Source organism: Camelus ferus, chromosome 9, assembly GCF_009834535.1.
Source record: "Camelus ferus isolate YT-003-E chromosome 9, BCGSAC_Cfer_1.0, whole genome shotgun sequence".
Taxonomy (NCBI): Eukaryota; Metazoa; Chordata; class Mammalia; order Artiodactyla; family Camelidae; genus Camelus; species Camelus ferus.
Window position 1 is genome coordinate 66,935,556 of NC_045704.1, and position 23,634 is coordinate 66,959,189.

Sequence of the window (23,634 nt, forward strand, 5' to 3'; positions counted from 1 at the left end):
AAATAATTTACTTTAACTGTCAAATTAGTAACCCAAAGTTGTAAAAAGTGTTTTAAAAATGCTTGAATATTTTTAGTCAACATTAAGAACATCTGTAAACAAACAAAAATGGTGGGGAAGAGAGGAACTAAAAAGGGTTATACTCCACCTCTAGTCAGCATTGCAGTGAGCAAGGCACTGCTTTTGTTATTGACACTTTACTACTTTTCATATTGCAAACTGAAAAAAGGAAATATAACAGTTGAAAAAAAATGTTAGTAACATAAGTTAATTCAAGCTTTCATAAAATCTGGACTATGATAATGAGAAAGTTTGGAGGACATATATGTTCTCAGACCATTCACATTACTTTCCCATGTCCCCAGATGAACATCCTCTAGTTGGTGCTAACATAAAATGTAGTTACTAACAGATTTCAACTGGCAATTTAAGTACATGATATAATAACACGAAAAGCACTTAGCAATGTTTGGTTCATCATGAAGCCACAGTAACTGTTCGCCACTATCACCAGCAGCACTTTACTGTGGGAGGATGCTTTTTAACACACTTAAGTAACAGACAAAATGTGGCCTCACTACAGTATATAAATTGTGAACAAGATATATATAGGACTGGAAACAATTCCAGAAACTTGACTTTGCGGAAGCCTACTAAATCGCTTCCAAGTGAAGTTTGAACTGTGTAAACAGATTGTTGAGCAAAGTATTTGTGAAACTCTCCTAATTCTCTTGCATCTCTTCCAACTCCAAATCACCAGCTTAAAAAAAAAAACCCATTTTATCCATTGTGCAAGAACTTTGTAGCAAAAAGAAAATTACTGTGCAAAACTATTTTCTCTGTACGTTCTAAATTCTAAGTATTATATCTATTAGAAGTGAGAACACTAACTTTCCGGTACCTTGGAATGTGGCTTTTCCAAGACTTCAGTAGCCTGTGTTAATCGAATGTCCCCTGCTCCGTGTACCTCCGCCCTAAATGTATTATTACAGAAGTATTTTCATTTTAGGCACTAGGCTGTCTAGCTGAAGAGTTAAAACAACCCCAAATATCAATAGTTCCCATCTTACTATTTCTACCCAGAAAAATCTCCATATATTTCAGAAATCTGAAATTTCAGTACAATTTCTGATTGGCAAGAATCTACTCAGAGATACTTATTAAAAATCAGAAAAAAATCATTCTGGAAGTCTTTGATTGTATTTTTTAAAAGCACTCCCCAGGAAAAAAACACAATAGGGGCGTGTTAAAAGTTTTGTTAACAATATGCAAATAACTAATTTCTATGTGCGTGCAAAGCACATAGACTTCATTCCTGTGCAGTTAGAACTCAGCACGTTTAAAAAAGATGAAGCTGCCCAAACTCCCACGCCTCCAGAATATCTCGCATTCCTGGGCTCTCCTTTGACCAGCCAAAAACTATCCAATGCCAAAGAGCACGTTCCCTATCCCTGGATTTAAACAGAGTGGGAAAATAGAGCAACCAAAAGGGGCAGCAGGCATGGATCGCGATGAACAAGAGACAGTGTCACAGAGGCAGCTGGAGAAAGCGAAGGGCGCTCAGCTCCAGCCTTTAGCAACTAATACTCCTGCCCTCCGAAAAGGTATGACGCCAATTTCCTGCGAAAGAGAGTCAAAAAGATGAACATGGAGATTCGAGGATCGTTAGCTACCAGGACTCCAGCTCAGTCTTGAGCTCACCCATAAAAAAGAAAACAGGGGGATAAGTTAAAAAAAAAAAAAAAGTAAAAGCAAGGCGTAACGGAATTGGGAAAAATCAATTAGACTGAGGAGGCCTTTGATCGAAATACCCCTCCCTCAGCCCAAACTACAGAGACGAGAACGATGCACTGCGGATATCCTAAGACATCTCGGGAACGAGACCCAGCTGAAGGGAGGGCTGCTGTCGGGGCAGGTGGGGACCGGGTCGGAAGCAAGACCAGACTCCGCGGCAGGGAGCACTGATTCTGGGACAAAGCTGCCTGAGTTTAAACCGCACTCTGCCAATTACTAGTCTGTGAGTTCCGGCAGTTTTAACCTGTTTCCCCTTGTGAAAAGTTAAATAACCGTGGAACTGTCGTGAGGTTAAAATACGGAGCACTCTTAGAAAACAGTACGTCGAACCTGGGATATGCTAAGTGTTCGCTTTTATTATCGTCATCATCTGCCCAGGGCCACTGCTCGCGCCCTCCCGGCTCCTCCGCTCCCGCCGCACCCGGTCGGACCCTTCCCGGAGGACCAGGGGTCCCGGGAACACCGGGCCGGCCCGCCGCCAGCGCAGCCTGTGGCCGCCCCCGCTCCCGGCCGCCGCCAGGGCCGCGCGGACCCTGGACGGCAACGCGCGGGTGGCCGCCGCGGGTGACCTCAGCCCCCGCCGCAGCCGCCCCACACTCACCGCGGCGCTCCATCCCGCGTCCTGGACGCGGACGCCCGCCCGACACTCACGGCCGCCGCCGCCGCCGCCGCCGCCGAGGGCTGGAGCTCGCCGCCCCCATCCCCCACGGCCCGCGGACGCCCGGCCGAGCCTCCGCCGCCGCCCCTGCAGCTGCAGCCACGACCGCGCCGGCCGCCGCCGCCGCTCCGCCCCCGGCCTCGCACCTCCCGCCCGGCCGCGGCCCGCCCCCTTCGCCCCAGCCCATTGGCCCGCGCGCTCGGGGGGCGGGGCCCTGCGCGGGCGGCAGGTGGGGGCGGCCGCGGGCTGGGCGCCGGGCGCGGGCTGTCAGCTGTGCCTCAGCCCGCAGACTGTCCCCGCGTCGCGGCCGTGCTGGCCGCCCCGCGCGGCTTGCGGCAGGCCAGGCGGAGGGACCGTCCTAAGTCACCTGCTGACCAGACCTGGCAAACAGGAGTTTACCGGATGAGCAACCTACGTTTCTCATGAGGTACTTCTTTTGACCACCTTGTTCCTCTCTCTCCAACTCCTTTAAGGAAACAGAAACAAAAACAGGCCCCCACTCAGGTGAAGTGGAGCACAGGCCTGGCTCCTTTCCAGAACGAACTACCTCAGAACCAGCCCACTCCCCCGCCCTCTGCACGGGGTAGCAGTTTCCGCTTAGACCCATGCTACTTCAGCTGCTCTCTCAGAGTCGCTCGGAATGAGAAAAGGGTATGGAAAAGACGGAATAATTAAGGAAAACCAGCAGGGGCCGAAAGTACATAAGCTCCCATATCATACTCCTCACGAGAACAAGCCACGTCAGTTCCTCAGTGCTGGGACAGTCAGAAAGAACTGGTGGAGGAACAGGACACAGGAGGAGGGTGCTGGAGTGGTGGTGCAGGCGGGGCGCACTGCCTACGGGAGAAAGCAGGGGAAACACAGGCCAGGTGAGGACGAGGGGCAGGAAGAAACGGGGGCTGCAGGCATGGGGGGGGGCAAAACCAAGGAAAGCAGCAACATGTGAAGGCAGAAAGACAAAATACTGAGACAAAAGAGAAAGGAGAGACAGAAAAAGGAAGTGACTATGATAGAGCCAAGTGACAGAAGTGAGAAGGAGAAAATACTCGTTGGAAAGGGAAGAGGAAAATCTCTCACATCTTTGACCCCTTACAGTGAAAACAATGTTAGAGAAATGAAGCAAATTTGGCCCTTCAGGTGCTGCCTGGAAAAGATAAATATAAAAATGTTCAGCTTTTTAGTTATTTTAGCTCCATACTGGATTTTTCAGACTCAGCTTACACAAATTTACCCCTTCAAACCCCAAACACAGCAGTACCAAGGACATGCTAAAGATACTCTGGAAACCTCAACTGAAATTTCCTTCTAACCACACTTAAAAAGAGCAATGCACCACAGACTCTCACCGTAAAAACTAATGATGCCCTGAAGTGAAACAAACTAATGGGAGGTCAGGGGTCCCTAACCAAAAGGGGACTGAATTAGCACAATTCTTATTAAATCATACGCAAGGTTTTGGGAAAGAAATGTAAGAAAGTCACTCAACCTCAAATACCCCCTTGTATTCTTTTTTTAAATATATTAATTATTTTGTACTATCTTATCCCATTATCACCATTTCCTTAATAAAGAGGATTGAGTTCCTTATTAAAGTTGAACTGACAATGTCTTGAACAAGGTCCTCATGGGGAGAAAGGGTATCTGTGGTAGAAGTAGTGAGGTGACAGAGACAAAAAGGAGCGCCAGGGAGGGAGGGAGAGGAAAAATCCATGAGATGTGAGAGGGTGAGAAACGACTGTGTAGAGGAGAGAAAGACAGAGAGGGAAAGAAGATCAAGAAAGATGCAGAGACAAGAGGAGGCAGAGAAAGAAAAAATAAGATGGAGTCAGAAAAGGGAAGATAAGAGAGCGATGATAAAGAGAAAGAAATAGGGAGACCAGCCACTGACAGAGAAAGGGAAGAGCGACACCTCTCACACACAAATAATTCTGGGTAAGTGAAACCAGTGAGGCCCCTGCAAAAGATAAATACGAGAACCCACGCTCCTTGACTTCCTGGCCTCCACTCTTATTTTGCAGACTTAAGTTTTTAAAACTTACCTATTAAAATTTAAACATTAACTGTGCCCAGATCAGAAGCACTAGAAATGCTAGGTTCACCTAACAACCACGTGTTCCTTCAAACCCTACTGGAGGAGAAATGCACAGTGGACACTCACCGTGGAAACCACTGATGACTAAACTGAAGGACATCAATGGGGGAGAGAGGAAAGGATACTAAAGGCCATGGAAGGTAAAGCCAGAGCAACCCTCAGGGAGCTCAAGGGAAGAAAGTCTGCCTCTTGGCTCTGCTTTAGGTTAATCTCAAGACCCTTCCCATCAGGTTTATCCATAAACCATCTCAAAACAGCCAATTATTGTTCATAGAATCGACACACAGTGGGTCTTCAATGAGTATTAGATGGTTATGAGGCAGGCTATCTGAGGGAAATTTTGAGGAGTCTTTCAATCCTAATCCTCCTTTTAAATCTTTTTATAAAATATATTGTCTGTCATTTTCTCCACTGTTTTTCCTTATTAAGTAGGAATTTGAAAGTTTGAAACATCAGCAAAAATAGTAGTTCACTTTCAAATTAAAATGGTTATTTCATTAATCCCCTAACTGGCACCATGTTTAAAGAAAATTTATATCACATAAGTAAGTTTCAAGTGTAAAAAGTACACTATTGCAACAATATCTTTCTGTAAGCCCAAAATTCTTGATTTGTAATTAAACAGTAAAGGGTTAAAAGAAAAAAGAAAAAGTAAAAGCATCTGTATATGTATTGTAGAAGTCCAACATCTTAAAATGTTCAAGAAGTTGCCGAAAAATATTTACGGAATTAACGTAAGTGAAGAGAAACTGTGTTTGTACCATTTTACATTATTATTGTCTATTTTTCCCTTCTAAAACAGAAATTCACATCCTCTGTAATGTTGCTCTTCAGTCTTTCTGTAAAGCTTCAACTTACAAATTATTAAAATCTTTTTCATGTGTTGTCTTCAGTGTTAACATAGTATTATTATTTTTGCTAGGTGAGTATCTTCATATTCCTCAAGTTGATTCTGTAGTTTAGATACCCTACTTTTCGTAATGATTCTAAAAACATTTTACAATGTCTGGAGACATCTTTGGTTGTCACAACTTGGGAGGGTGTTGTACTGACACCTATTGGGTAGAGGCTAGGGATGCTGCTAAACATCCCACTTGCACAGGAGATCACCCCAACCCTCTCCCTTCCACCCCTAACCGAGAATTACCCAGCCCCAAACGGTCCATACTGTCAAGGATGAGAAACCCTGCTCTAGGTCCAATGACCACTTTATAAGCAATACAGAAGACAGGGGAACATGTTAAATTACATCACAGGATGCACCCAGCAAAATCTAGACTCTAGGTCATTTTATAGAGCACACAACAGTTTCTTAAATAAATTGCATAGAAAACAATGGAAAGAAAATCTCTAGATTAAAAAGGATTTAAGATTTTAAATATATCAAGTGCAGAAATAAATGAGACCAGACTTCCACTATATTGTTTTCAGACATTAGACTATAAACAGCATAGGACCCTGATCATGGAGAGATGGAATCACCAACAAATGAGGTGATCCCTACAATCACCCCAACTTTCTACCTAGAGCACATTCTAGACCTTGGCACAGGAAGGGGGAAGCCAAACAGAAAGTGGTAGTCCTGTTAAGTTGAGGAGAAAGAGATCATAATTCAGGGGGAGACTGGGGCAGCTGGAATCTGCAGGACAGAGTATCAGAGAAGAAGAATGTAGGCAAAGGAAGAGCTCCAGAAATTTGCACAGGCAATTCCTTAATTTTCCTGCTGAATACAAAGCAGAGTGTGAATAGGGGGCAACTCCACAAGGATGGGCAAAGAATTTCCACAGGTTGTGGCTGAACAATTCCCAGGGCTCCCACAGGGTTGGGAGACCTCTGAGTTTTCATCAGCCAGAGTAGAGACCTGTTGAATACTCAAGGAGAGATCCCAGAAGGGCATGTGTTAGTAGTATACCTAACCCAGCTCTCATAAAGTAGTGTTCTAGACTCACCCCAACGAAGCCGCAAAATCAGCCTCAATTTGTACATTTCTTTTTTAAAAAAAAACCTGATATTTAAAATGAAAGTAATAACAGTGTGTGTGGCATTTACAACGTATACAGTGGCATTTACAACGTATACAGAAGTAAAATGTATAATAACAGCAAAAAGTAAGGGAGGAGGGAAATGCAAGTAAGCTTCTTACATTATATGTGAAATAGCATAATGTTTGAAGCTATATCAACTTAAAATGTGTATTAAAATCTTCAGAGGTACAGTTAATTAGCCAATAGTGGACATAAATGGAATTTCAAAAAATTAATCAATCCAAAAGAAAGCAGAACAAGAAGAAAAAAATAAGGAACAGATAAAACAAATTAAAGACAAACAGCAAGATGATAGACTTAAACCCAATCACATCAGTAATTACACTAAATATAAATACTCTAAACACCCCTATAAAAAGGCAGAGATTGTCAAATCAGATAAAAAAGACTCAGCTACATACTGTCTGTAAGTAACAGACTTGAAATATAAAGACACAGAGAGATTGAAAGCAAAACAACAGTAAAAGATATACCATGCAAATACTAATCATAGAAAAGCAGAAATAGCTCTATTATAGCAGACAAGGAGTTTTACCAAGGATAAAAAGTAACACTTTATAATGATCAGAGTTAATCCATCATAAAGATATGATCTTAAAAGTGTATGCACCTAAAAATAGAGCTCCAAAACATATGAGGTAAAACCTGACAGAAATATAAGGGAAAATAGACAAATCTCAATGATAGTTAAGATTTCAAAACTCCTCTCTCATTTAGTTATAGAACAAATAACAGAAAATCTGAAGGATATAGCAAATTTGAACAATACTATCAACTAACTTGACCTGATAGACATTTATAGAAAATTCTACCCAACAACAGAATATACATTGTTTTCAAATACACATAAAATATTCACTAAGATAGAACATATATAGGATCATACAACAAGTTCCAATAAATTTAAGAGAATTGAAGTCATACAGTGTATGTTCTCTGACCCCAAAAAATTAAATATGGAATAAATAACAGTAGGATAATTGGGAAATCCCCAACTATTTGGAAATTAGAAAATATATTTTTAAATAATTCACTAGTCAAATTTATACAAGGCAAATTTGAAAATATTTTGAACTGATTAAAAACGAAAACACAGTATCTCAAAATGTGTAAGTTACATAGTAAAAGAAGTGGTTAGAGAAATATACAGGTTTAGATGCTTTATTAAAAAGAACAGAAGGTCTAAAATCAATTATTTAAGCTTCTACTTTAAGAAGGTAGAAAGTGAAGAGCAAATGAAACACAAAATAAGTAAATGGATAGAAATAATGGTAAGTGAAAAAATCAATGATATAGAAAACAGATAACAAAGAAAAATCAATGTAACTAAAAGTTAGTTCTTTGAAAAGATCAATTAAATAGATAAATATCTCATTGAACTGATCAAAATAAAGTGAGAAAACACAAATTACTAGTATCATGAATGAAAGAAGGGACAACAGTACAGACCCTACAGATCATTAAAAGGGAAACAAGGAAATGTTACAAACAACTTTGCCAAAAAATTCAACAATGCAGATGAAATGGAACATTTTTTGGAAGACAAAAATAACCAAACCTAATACAAGAAAGAGAAAATCTGAATAGCCTTATATGTAGTAAAGAAATTGGATTCATAATTCAAAATGTCTCACAAAAAAAACTGCAGATTCAGATCAGATGGCCTCACTAATGAAATCTATTGAATCAGATGAAACAGTCCTACAAAAACTTTCAGAAAACAGGAGGAAGGAACAATTTTATGAGGTTGACATTACCCTGATACCAAAACCAGACAAAGATATTACAAGAAAATTACAGTTCAAATTTCTTAACACAGTATTAGCAAGTCAAATCGAACAATGTATAAAAAGAATAATACATTAGGACCAAGAAAGGTTTGTCCCAAGAATCAAGCTTAGTTTAATATTCAATAGAGAAAAATCATGTGATCATCTCAATAGATGGAGAAAAAGTATCTGACAAAATTCTGCAACCTTTCATGATTAAAGCAGTCAGCAAAGTAGGAATAGAAAAGAGTATCTTCAACTTGATAAAAGGCATCTACAAAAAAAGCTATAGCTAACATCATAGTCAATGATGAAAGACAGTATTTTCCCCTTAAGATCAGGATCAATATTGTTATTGAAGGTCTTCGCCAGTATAATAGAACAAGAGAAAGAAATAAAACACATTCAGATTGAGAAAAATCAGTAAAACACTTTATTCCAAGTTGACATGTTTCTGTACCTCAAAAATCCTAAGAAACCTATAAGCTGTTACAACTAATAAATAAATATAGCAAAGCCACAGAATGTAAGATCACTATACTATGATCAATTTAATTTCTATATACTAGGAACAAACAATTGGAAAATGACATTTTAGAAACTAATACCAATTACCATAACATCAAAAAAAAACCCAAGATATTTTTAGGACTAAATTTAACAGAATGTGTGCAAAAGCCTAAATTTAAAATTATAAAACACTAGTGCAAGAAATTAAAGAACTGAATAAATTTATAAGTATATCAAGTTCATGAACTGGAAGACTCAATACTGTTAAGACTTAAATTTCCTTCAAAGTCATCTATAGTTTCAAGCAATCCCAAACAAAATCCCTCCTGGCTTTTTTGTAGAAATTGACAGGCTGAGTCTAAAGAGTATATAAATATGTAAAAGATCTGAACAGCCAAAATTTTTTTGAAAAAGAACAAAGTTGTAAGACTCACACTGCCTGATTTTAAGATTTACTATAGAGCTGCAGTAGTCAAGATAGTGTGACATTGGTATAAAGAGAGACACAAACCAACAGTACAGCGTCTAGAAATAGACCCACATATATAATCTGTTGATTTTCTAGAGGTGCCAGAGTAATTCAACAGGAGGAAAGACAGTCTTTTCAATAAATGGTGCTGAAATATCTTCATATCCATATAAGAAAAAAAAAATGATCCTAGATCCTTACTTCACAGCATATCCTAAAATTAACTCAACATGTATTACAGACCTAAAACTACCAGTCTTTTAAATTCTGGAATCAGAAGAGGCAGTTGCCTATTTTTCTGAATAAAAGTTCTGGGAGAACACAGCCATGCCCGACTGTTTATGTATTGTCAATACCTGTTTTTGCTCTACAACAGCAGAGTTGAGTAGTTGAAGTACTTTAGCCTGTAAGCCTAAAATATTTATGATCTGGTCCTTTAAGAGTATGTTTGAGGATGCCTGTTCTAAAAGAAATCTTGGGAGAAAATATAGGGAACAATTTCTCAGACCTAAAAAGCAAGAACCATTTTAAAAAATTGGTAAACTAGACTTCATCAAAATTTAAAAATTCTGCTCTTTGAAAGACAACTGTTAAGAAATGAAATACAAGCCCACAAATTGGGAGAAACTATCTGACAAAGGACTTGTATTCAAATTCATCAATAACTCTTAAAACTCAGTAATAAAACAAACAACACAATAAATTAATATGTAAAAGATTTGAACAGACACTTCAAAACAGATCACAACTGGGCAATAAGCACATGAAATAGGGCTCAACATCATAGTGTCAGGAAAATGCAAATTTAAGCCACAATGAAATACCACTAACTATCTACTAGAATTCTTCATTTTAGTTAGACTGAAGTACCAAATTTGAGGTAGGAAGGATGTAGAGCAACTAAAACTCTCTCACACATTGCTGCTACACCAAGTATACCACTCTGGAAAACAGCCTGGCAGTTTCTGATACAACTGAACATACATTTACCACACAACCCAGCAATTCTACTCTTTCATATACTCAAAAGAAATGAAAAATACATTCATCCAGGAACTTGAACACAAATGTACATAGCAACTTTTTTCATCATAATCAAAAACAGGAATCAACCCAAATGTCCATCAACAGATAACTGAATAAACAAATTGTGATATAGCCTTACAGTGGAATACTACTTAACAATAAATATTCAGGACACAGCAAAAACCATGCGCGAATCTCAAAAACATCGTGCTAAATGAAAGGAATCTGGCACAAAAAAATATATGCTGTATGATTTCTTTTACATGAAATTCTAGAAAAGATGAACCTAATCTTTAGTAACAAAAGGCAGAGATTGTGGTGTGGGAGGTGGGGGGGAGCTCCAAATGAGCATGAGAGAACTTTTTGGAGTTAACAGAAATGTTCTATATCTTGATTATGGTGACTACATGGGTGTATACATTTGTCAAAACTCAGTGTACAAAAATCTGTCATCATTTTAGTGCTTAATGAATATTAGATAAATAAGTAAAATTATATGAGGTTCTGTTTGAATAATTCTTCAATATCAACTTCCTCCATCCCTTAATACTTTTCAAAATATTTTCCATCTTCTTCCTTAGAAAGGAACAATACTGTATTTGAAAACTTTCTCAGTGACAAATACTGGAATGTTTTTTAAGAAAAAGGAACAATTTTTATACTAAGGAGGCAGTATCATCAAATGGCTCTTTTGTTCATCAGAGTAATAATAAAGAAAAAAGTGCAAACCCTCTGCAAAAATCTTCATCATATGAAAACATGTTAGGAAACCTTCCTTTTAACTACCCCCCCCTTTTTTTTAACATGTGAATGTGTCTGTGTTGTGGCTCATTATACTAGAGGTGAGGGGGAAAATTTAAAATAGACACAACAGCCCTCAGAGGAGCATCATGGAACCTGGTTGGTGACTTCCTGGTATGCATGAAAGACAACCAGCAGTTCTGCCCACGAGGCCCCTTTTGCCTTCTGCACGGATTACAATCATTCTCTTAATTAACTTCAATCTCATATAAAACATCACTACTTCCAAGAAGCCTTTTCATTTCCTCCACTGGAAATACATCATCCCTTTACTTTCCCATAGGACATGCAACACACTTCTCTCACGTAATCCAAGATACTATGCCTTAGGCCCTATTTATTCGGAATTGTCTACTTCTACCCAACAGATTGAGAGGCTCCACAGGGCCTTGTCTAACATAGAGTGGGCTCACATGACATTTCTGTGAGTGATCACTAATGGCACAGCAATGACAGTATTTCCAGGGTACCTTCTGGGCATGAGCTTTGTTCAACACAGCAATAACCGCTGGGAACGTAGAAGCCCACATTCCTAGGTCAAGGGCTTTTACAGCTGGAAAGTGAAGGCACTGATAATTCAGGTGGATGTTCTATTTTAAGGAGGTGAGCAGAGCAGGAATGAACAGCCACCACAGATTCGCTGAACAGTGCTTTCTTCATCTCAGGCAGAGTTTTATTTCCTGCCAATTTGGAGACTGCAACATTTTCCACCCAGGCCTATCATACTTCCCTTCAAATTCAGTCTTAAAACTTTTCTCAGAATCAGGAGACTAAAGCTATTTGTACCGTAAAGCTAATGAAGCTTAAGGGTCCGGGTTCCTGACTTGCACAGTTCCTACAATCAGGAAGAATTTCTAAGTACGCATTTCTGGCAAACTGCCTAGAGAAATCTCTGAAGGAGGGGATTTAAATCTCCAAGGCTCATAATTTGTTGTGATTTCTTTACTCATTCTAAATATTTTCATATTTAATTATGAATTCTTTTTCTTGAACAGGAAACCCCATCCCTCAACCTGAACAAGGGAGCGAAGCCAATTCCCATAAAAGAAGAGAAAAGGAAAAGGTACATGTGGAACAAAAAGTTCTTTGCCTACTAGTTCAGCTCCACCGCGGTCTTGGACCTTTCACCTCCTAACAGCCCCTCAGAGATCCACCATTAGAAGGTGATAGAGGATGTCAAATGTCAAAGATCAAAACCAAAACAAAAAAAACCCAATGGTGGTGGTGGGGGGGGGGGCGGTAAACAAACCTCACCCTTGTCTTTAAAGAGGGGTGGTGATGAAAAAGAGAAATAGACTGTAGAAACGTCAGAGGGGCTCAAAGACAGAGAGTCCCTGGCTACTGTGTTCTGGCCAGAGTTAGGCCGTCCCGGAGCCGAGGCTTCCGTCGTGGGGTCCTGGGACAGCCAGGGAAGCAAACTCACAGGGAGACGCTCTCCTCTCCTGTAGTAGCTGCAACCCCACCTGTCAATTCCTATTCTGTAAATCACAGGACTTGCCATAGGACCGAGCTGGGGAAAGATGGATGGAGTGTGGAGGTGCTGGGGTGGGAGGTGAAGGGACGGCTGCAGAGGTGAGAGAGAGAAGGGGGGAGAAGGGGAGAGGGATATGAGGAGACAGGCGCTCCAGAGCGGGGCACTCGGGGCAGAAAGAGAGAAGTGTTTTCTACTTTTCATGCCCCCCCCCCCAATAAACAGTCGGGCCTAGGTGAGGCGAAGTATGATAAGAAAAGGTAGAAGGGAACAAGAGGTGTCTGTTATTTTATCTCTGCATTTGTCAGACTGAAATTTCAGAAAAAGCCACCAAAAAACTTACAAAAAGATCCCAAGTAAGGAAGACGAACTTGAAGACCCGGTGAAGGAAACCAGTTGAGAGTGGGGGTGGAGAGGAAGGAAGGGGGGAGTAAAGGAATCCCTGAATTCCGTTTAGAGGCGGATGAAGAGGGCGTGTGGTTAGAAAAGGAAGACAGGGCTGCAGGGCGCTCGGCGGGACCTGGAAAACGAGGAAAGTCCAACCCTCGAGCCTCTCCCTGAGGCCGGGGCGGCGTCGCCTAACTGAGGTCCCCAGGTTCCGTGCAGCTCCCGCTTCTGCCCTCGCGGCTCCTCCGCTCCCGCCGCGCCCGGTGGGACCCTTCCCGGAGGACCAGGGGTCCCGGGAACACCGGGCCGGCCCGCCGCCAGCGCAGCCTGTGGCCGCCCCCGCTCCCGGCCGCCGCCAGGGCCGCGCGGACCCTGGACGGCAACGCGCGGGTGGCCGCCGCGGGTGACCTCAGCCCCCGCCGCAGCCGCCCCACACTCACCGCGGCGCTCCATCCCGCGTCCTGGACGCGGACGCCCGCCCGACACTCACGGCCGCCGCCGCCGCCGCCGAGGGCTGGAGCTCGCCGCCCCCATCCCCCACGGCCCGCGGACGCCCGGCCGAGCCTCCGCCGCCGCCCCTGCAGCTGCAGCCACGACCAAGCCAGCCGCCGCCGCCGCTCCGCCCCCGGCCTCGCGCCTCCCGCCCGGCCGCGGCCCGCCCCCTGCGGCCCAGCCCATTGGCCCGCGCGCTCGGGGGGCGGGGCCCTGCGCGGGCGGCAGGTGGGGGTGGCCGCGGGCTGGGCGCCGGGCGCGGGCTGTCAGCTGTGCCTCAGCCCGCAGACTGTCCCGGGCGTCGCGGCCGTGCTGGCCGCCCCGCGCGGCTTGCGGCAGGCCAGGCGGAGGCACCGTCCTAAGTCACCTTTGGCACCCTCCAGCAGGTAGCAGGTCTTTGTTGTTTAAGTGGACATTTCTCAGGTGGACACTTCGAATTCCTTCCAGGCAGGAATCTGGTCTTCAACTTGTTTAGTCCGCCCTCTTCCCACACCCTCCTTATCCCTTTAGGAACAAAAATACGTTTTGCGCTTAACTTTAAACCTGCCACAGTGTCTCTGACTTTTCTGTCTCTGACTGATTGTCTTTCTCGGAAAACTGAAGTACTCAAATCATCAACTATTACGTACTGTACGTGGCTCATGGGAGTTGCTCAGTAAATACTTGTAGAATGCATGTCCCCCCAACCATGCTCCTCCGTTCTTACCATTAAATGCTCCTTTATTTAATGGAACTCATCGACACTGTAGGAAAAATGAACAACCAGAATTAAAGCATTTATCTAGGGGTTAGATCGCACACCACAATTGTTTAAAAGTACAACGTTTCTATTGAATAGAGAATATATTGTAGTAACACTTAACTCTGCTAAGAATACCCTTCCTGTCATCTACACTGAGACATAGCAGGCACTTCGTGAACATTAGCTGAATAAATAAGTAAAATTATGGGAAGGAAATTTGGAAAGGTTTTTCAACATCCTCCTCCTCCCCTTAATTCTTTTTCAAAATATATAATCCACCATAGTCTCCATTCTTCTTTATCAATTGGGAGAAATATATTTGAAAGCATTCTCAGAGAAAAATGGTAATTCATTTTTGCAATAAAATAAATGCAATTATTAACTGAGAAAGAGTGAATGAACATCAACAACCTGTTTTCTGGGATAGGTTGCTCATGTGTTTGGTAAAGAAAAGAAGAAATAGAGGGCAATACCGCCACCAAATCCTACCACTTACCCTGATACGCCAACTGTTTTTTACCTATAAATGTTTCTTGGTTAGAGTGGCTCAGGGTCATGGTTTTGGAGGATGAAGCATCAGAGGCAAACAAACAAAATTCAGAGGCATAATTGGATGCTGGATCAGTAATGAAACATACATGACAAATGGTATAGTATTGCTATTTTATAATTACAATATTTATTAATATTACATAGCTATTTGCCTCTTGAAATGTTCTCCATTCTTTCTATGCTAGAATACAACCTCTGCTCTGCAGCCTTCCTGTTCTTCTCACTGAAAATTTGTTGCCCTATTTATCACTGTAAGGTACACAGAATCCTGTTCTTGTGCCACCTGTGATTGTCTTGCAGCCTTTTGTCTTATACTAATACTCGTGTTTATTTATACTGATTGGATTATGAACGTCTACAGTGTTGTCTTACCTGAGTCTGTGTCCCGAACAGAAAGTGCCCCTACTAAGTATTTTCTGGAGGGATGTTGAGGGACTGACCAGTGGGCCCCAGGAGTAAAAATCCTTCCAGGATGAATTTTTTTTTGTTACCATAAGCTCTGTTCAACATGTTGAAACTAGTGAAACCAACATCGGTGGCCAGAAAAAAGCCACATGCCTAAAGCAAAGCTGGTTCCAGATACCCTGTGCCCGGATGTGAAGGGGCTGATCATGCAGGCAGATGTTCCCTGTGAGTGATGGGGGTGGGAGCCCAGCCCAGAGGAGAGTGCAGGGGACAGGTGTTCCTCCACTCCGCCGTGCTTCAGTGCCAGCCTGTTTAGGAGAGCCCAGCGTCGTCCACCAGACCTGTTCCATTTTTACTCATTCCACAAGTATTTATTGAGTACCTCCATTGTGCCAGGCATTGTTCTCAGAACAGGGGTTATATTAGTTAACTTTAAATCCACTTTCAGACTCTTCTTCAACCCTGGCTAAATGCCTGGGAGAGGGGAAAAGATAATGGAAGCAGGCAGGTTGGCCCAAAGGCAGGCAAGCTCCCGGTCACTGAGGCTGTCTTTGACCCTGACTGCCGGAGCACTTAGAAAGAACCGCGGAGAGCCTGACGGCCGCAGGGAGTACAAACGCTCCAGATTCCAGTGTGGACAAAACTCACCAAGCAGGTTATTAATCTTGATTCCATGATGGTTGTAACTGAGAAACAAGGAATCAATTCAGACCACACGCTGGAAGTGAATGCATACGACATGGCAAACATCTGAGAATTCCGTGTCGTCATGAGGAGAGGGAACTGAGTAAGACTGACAGAAAAAAATAAAAACTCAAGTGAGCCTATGGATATGATATACCCATTTTATGTCTAGATTAAGGTATTAAGCTTCCAGCCCCAATTTGTTTATGTTATGTTAAGCTCTCTCTAAGACAGTTAATGACATAAACCTCTATGCTTGAGTCACCCTGTACCACGACCCTAACTCATGTTCTAACGTGTAAGGAAGCTCTCTGGATAATTGATGTTTGGTGCTAAATTATGCCATTAGCCTGAAAAATTAAATTATTGATACTGTTGTGAATAAAGAGATGATAATGCTGATGGTAAGGTTAAGAGGCCCTCCATGGTATGCTCTTTGCTAGGCACTGTCTTAATTATTCTTTGTATTTAGTAAGTCATTTAGTCCTCACAACAACCCTATGGGGTACTATTGTCATCCCCGTTTTACAAGTTAGAAACTGAGGCTCAGAACAAAAGAAGTTCAATAAAGAGTTTCTATTGGGTTTAATGAAAATTGATGTTCAGGTGAAGATAATTGATCATACTTCTCTTAGGAAAAGATGGTGGGGAATCACTCCCCTTATTCTTCCTCTGCCTCTCTGGCCATTTTGCTGTTCCTCTGATACCACAAGGGCCCTCTTGCCTCTGTTGACACCTCTGCTTGCAATGGACTCCCTGCCCCTGGATCTATGTGACTTGCTCTTTGCTCCCTTACAAGCTCCCCTCAAACGTTCCATATCATTGGCATGTCCCCTGACCACTCTACAGAAAACAGCATCCCCCGCTTCGTTACTTCCTACCCTCCTTACCCTGCTGTGACTGCCATAGCACTTATCCCTCTGCTGACTTGGTGAAGTTATTAGCTTACCAGTGTGTTTCTCACTTCCTCTGCCCAGTATGGAAGTCTTAAGCACCATGATGGAAGGGACTCTCCCTGTTTTGTTCACCATTGTATTTCCAGCCCCTGGGGAGGTACTTGGAATTAATCAGTAAATGAAATAATTTAAAGAAAATAACAGTACAGCCCAAACACTAGATTTATCTTTGAAAAAGATTAGTTTAACATTTTGAAAGTTTTAATCAGATAAGAGAACCATATTGCTTTGACAAAGATTTTACATTAGCTGCTTGTAACCAACATACTAACACGTGCCAAGTTTAATTACTTGACCTAGACTTTGTCTGAAATAACCATAAATAACTCTAGAATCTTAAATTATTCCCTTCCTTCTTTAAAGTGGAAGGATAAATATTTTCTGCTATTGTTTTTCTTTCATGTATTCCACCAAACGCTGACTAGATAAGAAAACAAACACAGCTAGCCCTCACCTGCGTGTTCTATTCACTGGATGACACTGGGCTTTGGAGTACACGTCATCTGACCCTCACACAGACCTCTATGCGAGGGGAAGATGAGATCTCTTTCTCCCAAAAGAATCTCATAATTTTCAGAGTCAGAGGGATGTTAGAACTCCTCTACTCCATTCTCCTTTATTTTATTAAAAAAAAGGAAAAAAGCCTAACTCAGCTTTCCCAGAGATCACACATTGGCCTAATGAGACTGGAACCAAGATGGGGCTCTTTCTACACTAACTGATAAATTAAAGTTTTAAAATGTCCATAAGTCTATGAAATTAGATCAGAGCCGCTACCTGAATCAGTCTTAGTTTAATGTGTAAATATTTAAGTGATACTAACATGTCTAAATATGAAATCTGTTCTACAAATTTACTCCTACTATTTTGGGGGTCTAACTTATTAAGTTACTAAAAAATAATGGTCCTTAAAAATTGGTTGGCTTCGCATGGAACCAATGAGGAGCTTGGTTTGCTCTTGAAGTAGAAAGTGTCCTGAGGCATTCTGGAACACATGCACAGATTAGTGCCTTTCTGCTAGGGAGAAGGCTGCCTGGTTTTAGGAAAGAGTAGAGCCCAGTGGAAACATTGCTAATCTCTTTCTTTATCTACACACTGAACAAATATTGCTGAACCTTGAGAAACAATGCAACCACTAGGGACTTTAATGAGTGTTTATCTTTCTAACTGCCTATTTATATAGGGGTGGCTGCCTGTGGTACACTTGCCAGAGGATTGGGAAGGGACTGCTTATAAAAGTTGAAAAATATTTAGTTATACAAACCTGTTTCAGCAAAGGCTCTTTTTAAATTTATTCAAGAGGACATTATATCCCATATCATCAGAAGAACTATTATTACCCAGTCATTTAGATACCTGGATTTAAATGATTTTATTTTGAAACTATCTCAATAGCTGACAGTGTAGGACTTAAATCAGAAGAAATACAATACAGGAAAAAAATAATATTTATATGATTTAATAACCCTATAATATTTGCATCTTGAAATGTCTGTAAGCTTTTGTGTTAAAGACCTAGAAAACTAGTGGCTGATTATCCTTGATGGACAGACATCCTTACTGTGCTTGATGGCATATTCAGTTTAGGACATCCATCAGGGTAATTAAATTTTCCTGGGCGCTGCATGGTACTAGACTATATGAAGTCACAAGCATAACATACATCCCACTGGCCAAAAAACTGATGAAATACTTGTTATGTAACATCACTGAAACCATCAGCTTAGTATACGCAGGGTGGAGAACAGATGGAATGGCAAACACGGCATGAAGGCAGTCAGTTGCCTTGCTTAGGAGTTAGCCTGAGCTGGGCTGGGAGGTGGCACCTGCTCTAGAGCTCTCCTGGGAATAGATGAAGACAGTCCTCTTAGTCAGAATGAACAATATCAAACCAACTTCTAAAGTCTTCCTTTTGGGTAATAACTAAGAACCAAGAGAAAAAGAACAAGAGTTTCATTCTGGAAAAGATATTAAAAGATAGAACAAGCTTACCAAGAAACTGGAATCTAAGGAAATGTGTAGACCAGTAGACAAGAGGTCTTGATATAAACCTCGGACTTACTTAGGCACTGAAAAATTAGAAGCATAGGATGTGGGTCAAGGAACAGTGGGTCTAGAAGGACTCTTTAAACATGTTTCACAAAAAACTGATATTTTAATTTACACAAGCTTTGCTTGACACCAACAAGTCAGTGGAATGGAGCCGCCAATGCCAATGGCAATGTTGTACTTGTGAATCGGTGTTTAAAGTGCGGTGAAAACTGAAGGGGCTTTTCATAGTTTTGTAGGTGGTAGGTGGTTTTGGTAGTGGGGCTGGGGCAGGACTATGGGGAGAAGGAAGAGATAAAGGAGACAAGACTGCTGGGAAAATTTCTTGAGAACAAAGTAGATCACTGATTTATCAGGCAAAGTATTATGGGCTGAATTTTGTCCCCTCAAAATTTGTATGTTGAAGTCCTAAACCCCAATACCTCAGAATGTGACTGTATTTGGAGATAGGGCCTTTAAAGAGGTATTTAAGTTAAAACGAGGCTATTAGTGTAGGTCCTAATCCAATATGTCTGGTATTTTTATAAGAGAAGATTAGGACACAGACCATGGGATGACATAGGGAGACCAGGTCTAGACCATGCAAAGACACAGAAAAGACAGCCACCTACAAGCCAAAGATACATTTCTGTTTATGCCACCCAGTCTGTGTTTTTGTTGTTGTTGTTGTTGTTGTTGTTGTCATGGGGGCCATAACAAACTAACACATAAGACAACACCATTTAAGTTCTAGAAATCAAATAAGAATACCATTAATGGATTCTAGTTGGACCCAAGACCATTTCCTTCCTCTACCCTATAGAAATAGCAAGTCCATGTCTGGCTGAAAGTTGCCTTTATCTAACTCTTTAAGTGGGCCATTCCTTCTTCATAATACTCACGAATTGCAATGAGTCAGTCAATATCACTCCTACTCTGGGGTGTAGGCTAGGATGCAGCATCATATCCATTGTAATACTATCATTAAAATCAGAAGCAGGATGTTTACAGGCCTGGTGTTGTGTGAGCATTTTCAGTGGGAGGAGGCTGACTGGTTTCTGCTCAGAGTAGAAGGGATGTCCTGGTCTCTTCATTTGTTCCAGTAGAGGAAGAATTAAGACTGTCACTTTTAAGGACACTATTTCTGCCACAACAGGCAGTATTGGTTGCTAGTTAATAATAGTAATTTCATCACAGTGCTTGGCTCATAATAAGAGCTTGATAAGCATTAATTTACTTCACTATTATTTTTGGTTCGATAGCATTTCATAGTATAAAGCTACATTATCTCAGTTTACCTTCAAAATGTCTGTGAAATATGAATTATTATCATCATTCTTATTCAGATTTCTGATAAGAAAGTTGTATTTTAGTTAGAGTAAGCTATTTATCCAAAGTTGCATAACAAGCTAATAGTAGAGACTGAACTCAAAGCAAGGTCACCCGTCCTCGAGCAGTAATTCTTCCAATACACTCATCAGATCTAAATAGTCCTATTCCACTTTGTAATTTTCAAATAATCCACTTTGATCAACAAATGACATTTTCTGTACTCATCAAATATTCTAGGTAATAGAGAGCTTTGATATTTCTTATACAGATTGTACCTATCCTACAAACACTACGTGAATAAACATTTTGCACATGCAAATGGGCAGAAGAGGAGTCTGTCCCCAAAACCCCCTCAGGAAGTTACTTCTCCTGCCATTGACCTTGGTTCAGAATTCCTAAAGAATGAGTATTTTTAAAAAAGAATACTTAGAAGATACTTTTCTTACACAAACACAGTGTTCCAACTAATACCCAGGGATAGATTAGGATCCAGTACTAATCTTTAGATATTCTATAGTGTATTTATTTCATAATACATATACTGCATTTTATTTTGGGTGTATATATGTGTGTGACATGGGGAGGCAACAACATTATTTCTATAGGAATATGCCTTCTGATTCTTTATGCTAGACTTACAAGCAAACTTTTGGAATACAATTTATTCATTGGAAGGAAATCCCTTGAAAATTAAAAATTTTCAAAGAATTGGTTTATATTCCTCTCAACCCAATCTTTGCATGATTCAGAAGGCATTTCAAGAATCTTGCAATGTCTCTAAATGATTATTGTGACACATGTGTGAGACACAGCCCAAAGATGTATGCTCTACAGATACAGAGAAGGACTAATTAATAAGACATCAGATGATGATAAGGTGTTAACGACATTACATAGGTATTACTATGCTTTTGGAAATTCTAGCAGAATCCATGATAGCATCTGAATGAAGTCCGGCGTATGCACTGATTGATAACTCACCCCACACTCTTTCCTTCTTAGAGAAGGAAGATGATAGAAGCCCAGGTCAGAGATGTTAGATTCTGGTTTTGGAGGACCAATTATTATGTGTGATATGCAAAGTTGTTAAAATAAGAGGTTGAAAACTCAAAACCCTAGAAGTAGGGGCAAACTGAGAGAGCCAGACCCCCTATAGGAGGCATTCACTCTTATTTAGCTCCAGATCACTGAGTTTGTGGTATGGTGACCAACCACATATCCTGATTTGCCTCAGGCAGATTCAGTTAACGCTTGTTGTTCAGGCACAGTTATTTACAAAGCCTCCCCTTACTCTCAAAAGTGTGCCAATGTGTACAGTACACTATATGGGCACTCTAGTCATAGGAAAATTTAGGCTTAGTATTGCCTGGTCTTTTGACTTTTCAAGCCAGAAATTTGGGTTTCAAAAAATCTTTATAGATTTTTTTTAATGTGGCCAACAAATTCCAAATTTTAAAAAATTTTGTTCAGGCCAGGGAAAACTCATAAGGAGCAGGATCTGGCATGGGAACTGGCGTTTTGCAAGCTCTAGGTTAAAACCTCTGGCTGATTTGAGAGTGCTCTTTGTTTTGCCTTTATGGAGAACTTGTCTCTCACGTAGCTGGTGACGGAGGATCTTAGGATGCCTCCCACATGGAAGGGCCTTCTTGCTCTAAGAAGTTTCAGTAGAAATCAGTGCAAGGTCAGGAGATATATTTGAGCAGCTTAAGCCAGTTATTCTGGGCCTTAGTAATGATTATAGCTGGCACTTTCCATGCACCACACGCATTACATGGATTACCCCATTTACTCTTCACAGTAGCTCTGTGAGGAAGATATTACTGTCTTCATTGTTCTAATGAGGAAACTGAGACTTAAGGAGACTAATTAGTATGAACAAGGTTGCCTAGCTAGTAAGAGATGAAACCAGGATCTGAACTCATGACAAGCTTAACTCCAAAGCCCACATCATTATCCTCTGTGTCTGCTGCTTCCCAAGGTAGAGAGATGAGCTTTTCTCTTTCCCTTCAGACATTTTTCATTTGAGTAAATTCTTTTTGATCTCTTGTTATGATGGAAAATTATAGTCTTGACTCTTGGTCTACAAGAAGACATTCTCTTGCTTTTATTCAGAGCTTTAGCCCAGAGATCCAGTGGGTCAGCCCAAATCTCTAGAAATGGGAGGCCCCAGGGGAGTTTAGAGCCAAAGTCCCTCTTCATAGCAGAGTTAATTTCCCAGGTCTCCCTTCTATTCAGATCCCTTGAGAATCTATGGTGGTGCTAGGCAGTTGGTCAAAGATTTAAGGTTTCATAACGCCAGTCATCTCTGTATCCCATATCCATTTTAGAGGTACAAGGAACAAATAGACCTCATCTAATGGAGACTAAGAAAAGCATAGGATTTTCTTTCCATTATTAATTTGACCAAAGATTGGGATATGTTTAACATGTTGTACTGGGTTGAATAATGCCCCCCTACCCCAATTCAAATCTACCTGAAACTTCAGAATGTGACCTTATTTGGAAATAAGGTCTTTTCAGATGTAGTTAGTCAAAATGAGGTCATACTGGATTAAGGTGGACCCTAATTTGATGACTGGAATCCTTATAACAAGAGAAAGAGACACAGAGACCTGCACGGAGGGATGGCGGCCAGATAAAGATAAGTAGAAATCAGAGCAATGCAGCTGTAAGCCAGGGAACACCAAGGACTCCAGGCTCTCATCTGAAGCTGGCAGAGGCAAAGCAGGATTATTCTCTAGGGCCTTCAGAGGGAGCATGGGCCCGCCAGTGCCTTGGTTTTGGACTTCTGGCCTCCAGAACTGTGAGAGAATATGTTTCTATTGTTTTAAACCATCTAAGTTTGTGGTCATTTGTTACAGCAGCCACAAGAAACTAATATATATAAAGGAAAAAATTGAAAGCCGTAATGCTTTTCAAGATGCAAAGAAGGAATCTGTGTTGAATATTTAAATTCAGAGTTCACAAGTCAAAAGTTCAAGAAGTATTTCCTGACCCACTGTTAGTTAAAGACAGACTCTTCAGAGAGGAAAAGTTCCTCTCTATATGATGCAAAAGCATCTGTGGAATTTCTACAGAGGGTCAGAGGCCTCCAGTATGTTGATTCAATATGGCTCAATTCTGAGCTAATCCTGACCAAGACTGGTTGCAATAGGGAATCCCTCTACCAGTCTACTGCCATTAGTCATACCGTGCTAAGCTTGAAATCCCATACGGCTGGGGTGAGTCATAGGCATTGGAGTGTGCATTATGTGGTAGTCTTTTCCCATTCGCTGCCATGTGTACTCTGTTTATCTGACTGGTGTCTGACTCAGTTTCCCTCCTGGGACTATGATATTGACAATATCACCAGCTTTTATTTTTCTAAGGGAAAATCCCTAACTTACTCTAACCTCTGGCCGGGGTCTGCCTCAAATTGGAT

At 41.3% G+C, this 23,634-nt stretch overlaps 2 protein-coding genes across 3 annotated transcripts in view; one reads left to right on the forward strand and one right to left on the reverse strand.

Moving 5' to 3' along the window:
- ARHGAP29 (Rho GTPase activating protein 29) overlaps window positions 1–13,624 on the reverse strand; it is a 67,208-nt gene extending 53,584 nt beyond the window's left edge. The window contains exon 1 of one of the 2 annotated variants that reach the window (XM_032487123.1): window positions 13,463–13,624. The gene's annotated coding sequence lies outside the window, so the exon portion shown is untranslated. Of the gene's footprint in view, window positions 1–2,395; window positions 2,537–13,462 lie in introns of those variants that run through there. The other variant, XM_032487122.1, reaches the window with a different exon arrangement.
- The window catches only part of LOC116666106 (serine/arginine repetitive matrix protein 1-like), a 115,997-nt gene continuing 93,864 nt past the window's right edge, over window positions 1,502–23,634 (forward strand). The window contains exons 1-3 of the mRNA XM_032488206.1: window positions 1,502–1,604; window positions 2,140–2,879; window positions 12,160–12,227. Of these exons, the coding sequence (XP_032344097.1) occupies window positions 1,502–1,604; window positions 2,140–2,858 (822 nt within the window). The 3' untranslated portion in view covers window positions 2,859–2,879; window positions 12,160–12,227. The remainder of the gene's footprint in view (window positions 1,605–2,139; window positions 2,880–12,159; window positions 12,228–23,634) is intronic.